Consider the following 12300-nt stretch of genomic DNA (forward strand, 5'->3'; position numbering starts at 1 on the left):
TCCTCCTATGACAGCAGAAATGTATTTATAGCTAGGAACTGGAGGACAGTTCTCACGTGGCTGCTGAAAATTAAAACAGCATGTAGGGTTTTGTTTTGTTTTTATGCCTTTGCACTACAGTCTTTCCCAGCATTCCCTAAACCCATGTTATTGTAACCAGAGCCACATTTTTGCATTGCTACAATTGCAGGGTTATGTAAATTCCAAAGGCTTTAAAGGAAAGAGCCTGGAGATCCTGCTCGGAGCCATAGGGAGGTTGACGCAAATAGTTGTGCCCAGAATCTAGGGAGAGGCAAAGGTATTTAAAAACTACCAACACATAGGAAATCTAAGTCTAAAACTCAGCATGAACCTGATGTTTCTAGACCTTTTAGAACTTACTGTTTTCCCTCAAATTGACTGTTCTCTCATTTTCAGCATTGTGCTTTGCTATTACAAAGAAAAAAAAATGCCACTTCTGGAGCTCTCATATGTCCTTTCCCACTGGTACATCTCACACCATTTTATCCAGGAGCAGCAACAATAGAAAGTTCTACAGATACAAACTACTGCAAACTTGAGAAGTTGTATTTACAATTAAAAAGAAAATTACATGAAAAGAGAAAAAACACAAAACACAGCAAAAGATCAAAGAGTTTGTACCTGACCACTGAGAAATGTACCTACTTTATAGAAAGCAGTGTGGGAAGAAGTATGGTACGTGTTGCACATCTGAGTGCCTCTGAGTAACCAAGGTTTAATGCTGACTCTGGCTGTGCATTTCTGTGTGGGCACAGGCAAGCCAATTCTTGTTTCTGACTCTTTAAAAGAGGGATAATAGTGCCTGACTCAGAGTCAATGCCAGATGCCTTTGTGTGAGCTCGTCTTAGGGCCTAGTGCTTAGATAACTCAGCTAAATGAGAAAAATATTTAGTTCACTTCTGCAGCCCTGTTTCTGTTTCAGTTCTTAAACCAACACTGGTTGAATTCTGACACCATATAGAAACCTAGCCTACATTATTCCTGAAGTATGTAGCTGTTTCATACTGCTCAGTGCACCTGGATCACTGGAGCATGCTATGGAGAACTTGGGAACTCCTGTACTTCTGCAAAGGTGTAGCCAGAACTCCCTAGCACATTCAGCTGATGCATAAGGAAGGATGGTTCTGTGGCCCCGCTCTAACATACTGTTTTCTATAGCTTTAGAGTTTTCCAGACAACCTTAATCTTAGTGCAGAGGATATGAAAAAGAGGGCTTGCTGCATCCCTTGCACCACACAGGAATGACAGTTGGTAAGATCTCAGGAAAGGAACCGAGAAGCACTGCCTCAACCCCACTGCTGTGTAGGCTAGTGCCAAGCCAACATACAAAGGGACATTCCAAGCAATTCCCAAGCTGTGATATTTTAAAAACAATCATTACAGTGGAAAAGATGACCTCATCTGCAGATAATAGCCCCTACTCTGCTGGTAGTTACTGCTGCTGCACAGGTACTGATAGCAGCTGTTATGAAAGTGTAGCTGTTTAAATCTTATTTAAGAAATACAAGACCCATCTGCACAGCTTAGAAGTTTCTATCAGTTTGTCATGTTCACTTATTTACTTGGAGCCAGGAAATGCTCCATAAAGCTCTGATCCTGGCTGTCGCTGTGACCTTGGGCAAGAGACTGAATGCCTCTGCACCACCCACAACTCCTTTTGAAGTCAGCTGATGATGTGGATACTGAAGAATTCTGAAAACCCAAGCTCTAGAAGGAAAAGCCAATGTCTGCTACAGCAGAGGTGTTCTGGATCTCATCACAGATTATACAAAATATGAAGATAAATACTGAAGGATCTACTGCTAAAGAATATCTACATAAATGTGGTATGTTACACTGCCCCGTGTAACCACACTCCCAGAGCGGTGGAGTCTAAGGGATCATTCAGAACCTTCTTTTTTTTTTTTTAAAGGGGACAGTTTGTTAATGGTCTTAAGAGCCTGCAGGAGGTCAGAAACAAGTAGCCAGAAAACAAACAGAAACCAGAAATTCAAGGCAGTTATATTAGATAGTTTCCCATTCACAGAGTGCCTCGTGACAAGTATCTGAGAATCACACATTTTACCGTACAAAGTAAAGTACTGTCCAAAATTTTAATTCACTATGTAACTTGTAACGTAATACTCTAAACTCTTGAATCCTTATCTTAAAGATGACTAGTTTAGTGCTCTGTGGAACGCAGGCAAGAAACTTTATGCCATATTGTTATCAAGTTCCTCAGATTTCAGTCTTGAACCTGCATCAAACTTCATACATGCCTGTAAACAATCAGTATTTCTTCCTATAGACTTTGGTCTCTTGTCCAAGTATTAAGCAAGGTGAAGCTTGCTTAGCTTTTAGAACTTGAGAAATGTGCAGCCTGTAATTAACGGCCAAAGAGCAGAGCAGCTCTCATCTACAGCTCATTTGTTTGCCTGAGTAAACAAAGTCCTCCCTTCCCTTCTATGCTTGCGTATGTTCTGACAGATGCTACTTGGCTCAGCACAGTTAGCAGAGCAGGCAGGACAAGGGGCCACTTAGCTCTGTGACATTATTTGCCAGCAGGAGACCTCCTATAGCTGGCACAGTCCAAACAAAGCATAAAATCAAAACTACTAATAAACATAACCACTTAGACTCCTTGATACAGCAGACAGGCCTGTACAACAGGAGTACAGCAAAATCTTCCTACTTATACCTAATTGCAATAATAAAATGAAAGGCCTGCATTGGCCCAGTGACTCAGTGAGATGAGTTCTGGTTAGACACATTTTGAATTCTCAGGACTATCATGTTCCACAGGTAAAGAAAGAAGAACAAAAGGAAAGAACAGTTGTGAGTGTACAGATAGGAGGCATATGGTGAGGAAAAAAGAAGTCAAACAAACAGAAAAAACCATCATAAGCAGAAATGTTTTAATACTCTCTAATTATGTAACTCAGGTGAGCTGCATATCATCCTCCAAAAAGCAGACTTCTCTTATCCTCCCTCCTTGCTGCAATCAGCTACACCCAAAAATATCTGGAGGGAAAATGACATCTGACACAGCCATGGTAAAAATGACCCAAACTAAGAAGTGGCAACTCTGAGGGTGTGGGAAAGTCTGCAAACAAATCACTGGGTGTGTCAGATATGCAGACACTAATATAATGCAGTGATTACTGTGTCTTTCCTGAGTGAATATGTAAAAGTTGGTATTTCAAGAAGCATACACACTGACCAATGAACAAACTCAAGCTTCAGTGCATTTGCCTGGGAGTTGTACAAAAGACTGTGAACCCAAAGGTTCATGTCATGAAACACTCTGAAAATAATTGGAGTCCAGGTGATAAACGAGTCCAGCACAGCATCTTCTGCTACACAGGGATTATTTAAATTTTTTCTCAGTATCACAGAATGGGGGAAACTGCTTGTTATTTATTTATTTATTTAAATTGAAGGGAGAGGGAGAGCTTCACTGTGTCTACAGGGCCCATCATTTCCTATCCTTTCAGCATCACAAGGTACAGAATGTATAACCCACAAATAAGACTCTAGAAACAAGGCTCTGAAACTTCAGTGATCAATTCAGCTTTAGAAGTCCAAATGCAAATATAGGAGCTCATTGGCTTAGGGTCACACAGTTTAAACAGGAAACCTAAAAAATACGTTTCAGTCATGTAGCCTGTTCCATTAAAAACAAGCAGGTAGATACATAGATAAACAGTTAACACATGGGAAAGCACATATCCTGACACGTGCAAACAGCCAATAGCAAGTAAATAGCAGTGGCCATCCTGCAGAAGCAAGCTACAGATTAAAATATGGGTATTTTTCATTGAAATCTGAAAGTATTTTCCATTTCTCTGGAATTACTGTTCTCAAGTCTGAGACCAAATTGCTAAGAGCCCTTTAGCTTCTTTGTGAATTAAGTTTATTCTTGAGAGAGCAAAAGAATTCACAGCAGTCCTAGGGCCGTTTCATCATAGCTCAGAGACACACTTCCTCAGCAAGCTATTTGAATCAAAGACTTGGGGCAACATCCCTGAAAGAAGAGAAGGCAAAAGACAGAGGAGGCTTTTTCACCATCTGCTTCCATTTTAATTTGCTGCACTCCCATGTCACCACAGGCTGTAGGATGGTCAATTGGATTCTGTGTCATGTGCACTCATAGGACTACAGGGTCATCACATCCTGTTTCCTACAGGCACAGACACTGCATAACAGACATGCAGTCCAGCAGGCTCCACGGCACTTTTATCCCAGTAGCATCACATACTGACATAGGATTTTTCAAGTAAATAATGAGAAGCAAAATTACATAAGTTTTATAGCCTAAAGTGAGGCAACTATTTTCACTGAGTTTAAAGCAGCTGACAATGAGGCTGCATAATGCATTTCATTGTTTAAAGACAAAGTATCACCTCTCTGATCTTAGACCTATGATGATATGATCGTAATTTAGTCCATTCTGAATGTTCATGCTGTCTGAATAAAAATAGATAGAGCTACAAATAATAGTTTTAGTTGTTGTTGTTTTTTTTATCTGAAGGTGAAAACAAAAAATATTGATGTGTATGTAATATGAACTGTAGGTGAAGATTCAAGTCTGGTTCTTCAGGTATCTGCCAATACACTGTGCAAAAATAAAGGCTAGTAATTGAATAATTAACTTTCAAGTCTGATGAAGCAGCATTCTTAAACCGCTTTTTCATAAAAAGTGCAATGATACCATACAAAAATGTTAATATGTTATATTAGGTCACCTCCAGTTTGTATTTACAGTAGGGTTTTTCTTGGATAAGGCTCCCATTTCACAGTAGTTTAGCTACACCAACAAATGTGAAAATCAGAAGGAGTATGGGCCTCTAGAGATGTCCCAATAGATGTGAGCACACTAAACATCACCACCATAAGTAAGCAGAGGATGAGGCAGTGAGGAGTTGCTAATTTTTGCCTCTGTTAGAACATAAAATCTGTCACAAAGGGCACAGTTGGACATTTATAGTTTAACACGTGTCCCCCAGCAGGTATGTGAAACTATTCTAGATAAGCCCAGGCACAGCTGGAAAACACTTCATTGGTCTCCCCAGGAAAATTTCACCTAGTCAGAAAATGCATCTGTTTTTCTCCCTGTAACTTAGTAATGGTGAGTGCCAAAGACTTAGAAACACTCACACAGATTGCTTGAATCCTGCTGATGATGAAAGACTAAGGTCAAGCTTTGTACTTCTGTCATTGGCAACACATTTTGGAGCCTCTACAACTGAGCTGGAGAAATTCACCCATTGGGATGCCTGACCCTTAGGGCAGTAAAAGTATGAAACAAGCAATGAGGGCAAGTTCATATCTCAGTAGGGCACAGTTGGAAGACAGTTCATATTGGCAGGGCCCTAGTGTGGTTACTGCTCTCTCCCTGTATAGCAGTGCAGGAGGATGCTGACAGATCAGAACACAGGCTAGAACAAAACCAACTGTCTCTCTGTGCATTCAGCTGTTAGAAACAGTTTAATTGGTTCCCGCTGTATATACGGCTGCAAAAGTAGCAAAGGATTGAAGTCCCCTCATGTTTGGTCAAGATCTTGCTTGCTTTCATCTGTTGTGCAGATGCTGATGGGGTCGCCTGCCTGGAGGGGGTCAGGATTCCGCCAAATGGATTTAAGCAGGGTACTCACAGTCCAGGCATCCCAACTTAATGGCCAGTGACTCAGTGAGAAAACCAAGACTGTCTGCATTAACTGACGGCCCCATTCCTGACAACATTTGTAAGGAAGAACAATATCCTGACAAACCCTATCTACAGTTTTGTGCTGCTAAATCAAACAAATAAATTCATTCCGCCTAGTTAGGGCAGATCTCTTAGAAGTAATCACTACTGCAAACACATGAATTCTGTATCCTTAATACAGGAAAAATCCTAACTGATGGATGGAGAGAAAAAAAAAAAAAGGAATTAAAGATTATGACTAGATGCTTTGGGAAGCATAGAAATCAGGGAGTGAGAAACAAAGGAAGGAGTACACGTTCTCTCTAATAGGGTGATGATATCCTGGGATACATTAAAAAGAACATGGCCAGCAGGTTGAGAGAGGTGATCTTCCCTCTCTATTCTGCCCTGGTGAGGCCACGTTTAGAACATCATGCCCAATTCTGGATTTCCCAGTGCAAAAAAGACAGGGATCTCCTGGAAGGAGTCCAGCAGTGGACCTCATAGATGATTAAGGGCCTGAAGCATCTCTCTTACAAAGAAAGGCTGAATAACATGTTAAGTCTGGGGAAAAGAAGTCTAAGAGAGGAGCTGATTAATGTTTATCTAAAGGGAGGTGGAAGACAAATGAGTAGGGACAGGCTTTTCTTAGTGATGTGTAGTGACAGGACAAGAAGCAATGGCCTGAAACTTGAACACAGGAAGTTCCATACAAATCTGTGGAGGAACTTTACAGTAAGGGTGACAGAGCATCAGAACATTGTCCAGAGAGGATATGGATTCTCCTTCTATAAAGATATTCCAAATCTTTCTTGACGCCTATCTGTGCACCTATTGTATGGTACCTGCATTAGCAGGGAAGGTGGTCTCAATGATCTCAAGGTCTCTTCCAACTCCTGCAATTCTGTGATAAATTTGCACTCTGGGATAAATTTGTATTCTGGAAAAAGTATAACTTTTGTCAATATATGACTTGCCAACAAGGCAGGAGACAAAAGAAACAGTAAAGGCACTGTCATAAGAGTATAATTGCCATGACTTTGTCAAACTCTGACCTATATGCAATGAGAGTATGCATATGGTAGTACGTACTCCTGTCAAGTCGCAGGCATCTGAATAGGCAGTGCCTCAGTTTCACAGAGAGCTAAATCCATTAATAGCTCTAAAATTTTCCAAAGGAAAGTGCTGAATGCAAAGAATAAATTGCTAACGTTATAAAACCTCTTTCCTGTGTCCTCACATAGCGTTGTAGTGGAAGATTGCAGGCAAGAATACATTCTCTTGGTTTAACCCCTAATGGCTAAAGATTGCTACACCTCTGTAAGAAACAATTTGGCCAATGAGTAAACCATACCCACTGCATTCAAGGGCTTGATCTTAAATCAATGGAAAGTAGAAGTGATATGGCTGAAGATTTATTGACTACATATTTACAGAGAGGGATTAGACCGTTATAACATTTTTAGGGAACAGCTTTAGCTTTGTGTTAGAGGGAAACCAAGTTACATCATGTAATATATTAGAAATATCCAGGAAACTTATACACACAAACAGATATATGCAAGGATACTTATAGAGCTCTACAGTAGTTTCATTCCATCTTGAAAAGGTTGCTTTCTTTGACAAGGAAATTAGGAGAATTGGCAGGCTGATACAGAGCAACATGGAATTCCCACGCGTTTCTGTCACAGCTTTGAGAGAAAACAGATGACAGCGTAGGACCAAGAGCGTGCAAATAGATTAATGATTTTTCAAGATCAGCCTGAAACATCTAAAAATAGCCTTCAAATTTGTTTTAAAACCCTGAGCTTTCCTGGAAAATAGAAGTACCCAAAATATTTGTTAATTATGAAAAAAACAGCAACAATCATGCAGTTCATGAGTACACTTTATGAAATATAAAAGTTTACAGAAATATTTTAGCTCAAGAGAAAATCTGAAACACTTCTAAAAATTATTGGAAAAGTGAATGAAAGAGCCAATGAAATCCTTTGTACAAAAAATTGGCAATGTCTGTAATCCAGATTTGAACTGGGAGACAGAGAAAGCTGGCAGTCACCTTTCTTAACTGACAAGAAGATTGAGACAGTACTGCAAATGAAGGTATAATTTCTCCATGATCATCCTTTACATTTAAAGGACTCAAATATTTGAACAATTTTGCAAAGATTTATACGTACCTGGTCAGTTTCCTCTACAACTAGTCAGACCTGACATCCATCTAAACCAGTACTTTATCTCCAAATAACAGCCAGCTGCAAATAGTTAGGGAAAGCAAACCAAAATACCATATATAGTCTGATCCTACTCCTGCTCAGTTCTCTTAGCTGTTTAGTACTAGAAGATGGGAATACAGCCAGTTTATCATATTTAATAGCTACTAGTAGGCACATTCCCTAAGATTTTTCATCTCTTCCCACAGCTTTGTCTTGGGAGAAGGGAGCATTACCAGATGACATTAAAGCCTTAAAATGTAATTTTGTATGACTTCTTCAGAATCAAACCCAACCCTGATGGTGTTCATTGATAGAAATATTCTTTTTCCATATATTATGTGCATTTGTGTATTAAATTTATGAAAACTCCCTGGGAACTCATCTCATCAGATCTTGAAAGGTGAAACTGGATCTGATTTTCTTCTAAAATGACTATTTTCCTACTGAGTACTGTGCAGTTCCTCTTAAGACTTTGTGACTCATTAGTTCAGTTTTTTAAGCAGCAAAAAAAATACAGAGCCCCTCTAATCAAGTTTGTTTAATACTTTGAATAATAAAAGCTGTAAGAGTAAAAATGTTTCCTTTTTTATACCTTCTTAAAAAAAAAAGTAATATATCAAAGAGACAGTGAAGAGTTTTTGGGTTTTCACAGCTCAGTTTTGCCCACAGTTCAAGAAATAGCTGGACTGGCACATACACTGCCTGCATTTAATTCAACTTGGGGCACAATAAGAGGAAAATACGCTAAACAAAAATGAATGCAAACTTTAGATCTCATAAGCAGAAATATCAACTGCAATGATTAATACTTTGTACTCAGCAAAACTGGGAAGTTTGCAAGCACTTGTTATTCAGGGAGGGAGCCTATTCCTCCCTTACTGCCAAATTTTTCCTAGTTTCTCGAGGTTAACTCTCCTTCCATTTTCCTGCAGTCTAAACACATCATTATGATCTGCAGGTCTCACTCCTTAAATTCCAGATCACCCATTCTTATCTACTTCCCTTTTTCCACCTTCAGCCTCTCTAATTCCTAAATCCAGAGAAACCTTATCACTGGTATAAGTCCCCAGTACTCTCAGATTAAATTTTCTACCAAATCCAAAAAAACACGAATTTCTCCTGGTCAGATTTGTTATCCCACGTTGTTCCAGGCCTAGAAAACTCCTACCATTAGGAGATGTCATCTGACACCATAAAGATCATTGAAGAAACCAATACCTCAAGTGTTGAAATAAAAAAAAAAAAATTTGAAAATGAAAATCTAACATAACATGAAATCTGGTCAGCATATTAACAGGACACAAAGCCTAAGGTTAATACTTTGTAGGAAAAAGCCAGCTTGACCATTATCAGGCACAGTTTTAACATACAGCCCTAAAAATTCTTTAGCCTGCACTGACAACAGCACTGCTTACTGCGTGATGTATTTGTGGCCATGTGACTACACGGTTCTCAGTTCTCAGCAAATCAAATCAAAGTACATCCAGATATTCAAGAAAAATATGCACAGGACTGACACACCAAAGCTCATGGGAGCTTTTGGCAACATGGGACACATTCCTCTGTGACTCCCACTGCTATGAAACACCAGTTACTTAGCTGACTTTTACAGAGTTACAGTGCTGTAAAAAGCACGTGAGAAAAAACAAACCCATTATGTAGATTTGCCCAAATCATTCAGCTAGCATTTCAAAAGCAGCTTATAATTTTGTCTGTCTCAGTTTTCAAGTGTCTTAACAAGACACTAAAAATAAAGAGCCAAAATTACAGGTTGCTTTGCACAATTTGGGCCTCAGTTTCTCTGGACAAAATTCTGATGCTATTTGAACCTACTCATAATTGAATAAGATTGAATAATGGAATAAGATTCTTGAACAATATGGAATTACAAAAAACTTGCACAGATACAAATGACAGCAGTCTTGCACTACATGTGCCTCAGGTCATTCACTACCAATCTGAAGATACCAGGGCAAATCCTAAGTTGGAATACATGCATCCTAGGTGCATAGGAGCTCCCATACCTATTTACATTGGCTGAGAACCATTCTAATAATTCCCATTTAACTAATTTACATGGCACTATGAAACATAATATTTACACAGTGCTTATAAGAAAACAAGCCCTCAGTCTGATACATGCAGAGTGGTAGTGGTGATGTTATTCTGTTTGATAAGTGGAACTGCAGAAATATAAGAAATGAATCACATCTAATGCATGCTAGTATATATCCTGCAAATGCAACAATTTAAAGGAGTGTGATATTAGAAAATATTGCTGGTGAAAACAGAAAAGCCATAAGCAACACCACCAATCAATAACCTAAAAAACCCACAGGAACAGACATGAAAATTCTTTTATCCAATGATAATCAGAGCAGCCAATTTTGTTTTAATTGTGGAATACACTGTGCTTGCCTGGAGGCTGCAGGGGAGGGGAAGAGAGAAGGTCAGATCTCTATAGGGTTGACCCAGGTTTGAAAATTCACAGCAATTAAAGCACTGAGAGCCAAACTATGCACCCATAATTCCCTTTAAGTGTCAGGAAATTGTGTCCCCTAATTTTTCAACAGTTAGGTCAGACGAGTGGCTTGCAGTGACAACAAAGGTTTCTGGAGTTCTACTGAACCTTGGAGTATTTTATGGTATTATGGAAGATAAAGCAGAACCAGAAGAATCTAAGAGATACCTTTCAGATGCTCTTCAGCTCTAGCTGTGTCTCTCTGCCAATAAAATACAGACTGTGCACACCAAGTCTGGACTTGGTAAGAAATTTTTTTGACTGATTTCAAGATGAACTGAATGATCTCTCTTACACATGAGGAGCACAACCAAAATAACCAACAGGAACAGCAGCAGACAAGTGATACAGTGTGGTAAGGCCACTAAGCTATCCAGAGAATTTGCTTACTCAGCTCTGTGAAACCATGAGACAGCACTTCAGAACACATAATATAGACTTTTAAAACCTCAGGGTTGCACTGTGATTGTCATAAACTGTAATACAGAACTGCTTTCTATTTTGCAAAGCAAAACTGAAAAGACATCTGCTCTGTATATATTGCATTTACACTGCTTAGTTCTAGGGTCAGTGTCTACCAGTGAAGAACTAACCATTCCCTGGCTGTTATGACTACATCCAGACTCAAGTATACTGAGTGACAGCCCATGTATTTATAAAACACTGAATATATCTCCTGACAAATCAGTAGCTCCTCTCCCAGTCCTCCTCCCACCTTCCCCTCAGATGTAGCTTTCACCTTGAACCATGACTAACAGCCCACAAAGAACTTTCAACCTCACAAACCCCTGCAAATAGTGTCACTCCTTACTGGAGTGGCAAAGCAGAGAAAAGAAATTCTGAAACAGAAAGGAAACAGTCAGCTTAATGCACTCCACATCTGGAATTTTCTCCTTCTTTCTTTCCTCTTAGCTTTCACCTGCTCTCTATATATTAGTTTTATACTGGCAAATACACTTGAACAGGTCAACTGCAGAATCAAGAAGAGTTCTTTATTCACAGATACTTGTCTTGGCTGTGACAGCCCTTGAGCTTTTACTGGGGCAAACACGTTCATAAAAATCTGCTACATTTGCGTTCCTTCACATTACCAGCCAACATGATTAGGCTGCTGTGAAGAAAATAAAGCAGCTTCTTGGAAAGGAAGGCGTTACAGTACTGGAAGAAAATCTAGTAAGAAATAAATGGGGGAGAAGAAAGGAATTCTGAAATGGCACGATAAGGCAACCCAAGTCCCAGAACAAGTCTAGAGGTTTCACTTCCAAAGCATATCTCTGCAGAACCTCTCTCTGACAACATATGCTCCTTACAGATGCAGTCAGGACAGTTGCTTTTTCTCCATCTCAGTCTAGTTTGCTTTTCATTGTATGGCATCCCTCAGAGGAGACTAGATGTGGAATATCTCCTAGCATAGGCTTTCCCATCACATAAGCCAGCACAGTGGCTATATCAACCACTCAGTCATGGAACGGGACAATCCTACAGTCACTTTGAGCACAGCTAATTAGTTCTGTTCAATTTCATTTGTCAGGGTGACTTCTGAAAAACTCCTTCCTCCTCCTTTCTTGTTTAATTCCCCCTGCAATCTATTCCAAACCCCTTAGGAGGAAAAGTATTTGCAGACATATTCCATTACCAAAACAACTCAGCCTACAGAGCAGCAACTTGCAATAGCCTTTCTTGTGACTGCTTGTTGGCTGAAGCCAATTATTAGCAGCTCAGCACACTATATTGTGCAACTCACATAGCTCCTGCTGCTCAGTCCAGCATTGTGTTTATATTCAAGGGCGTCATCTCTCCTTCCAGGACCCGCACAGATCAAGCACACTCTAATTGGCAAAGAGCTTTTTAGCTCTTATTAGCTAAATTGGTATCTC

At 39.6% G+C, this 12300-nt stretch overlaps 1 protein-coding gene across 1 annotated transcript in view; it reads left to right on the forward strand.

The window, feature by feature from the left end:
* LOC100548382 (kinesin-like protein KIF6) overlaps positions 1-10615 on the forward strand; it is a 35438-nt gene extending 24823 nt beyond the window's left edge. Inside the window, exon 7 of the mRNA XM_031552188.1 lies at positions 10442-10615. Coding sequence (XP_031408048.1) covers positions 10442-10615 — 174 coding nt within the window. The remainder of the gene's footprint in view (positions 1-10441) is intronic.
* The last annotated feature ends 1685 nt before the right edge of the window (positions 10616-12300 follow it).

Source organism: Meleagris gallopavo, chromosome 2 (genome assembly GCF_000146605.3).
Source record: "Meleagris gallopavo isolate NT-WF06-2002-E0010 breed Aviagen turkey brand Nicholas breeding stock chromosome 2, Turkey_5.1, whole genome shotgun sequence".
NCBI classification, from domain to species: domain Eukaryota; kingdom Metazoa; phylum Chordata; class Aves; order Galliformes; family Phasianidae; genus Meleagris; species Meleagris gallopavo.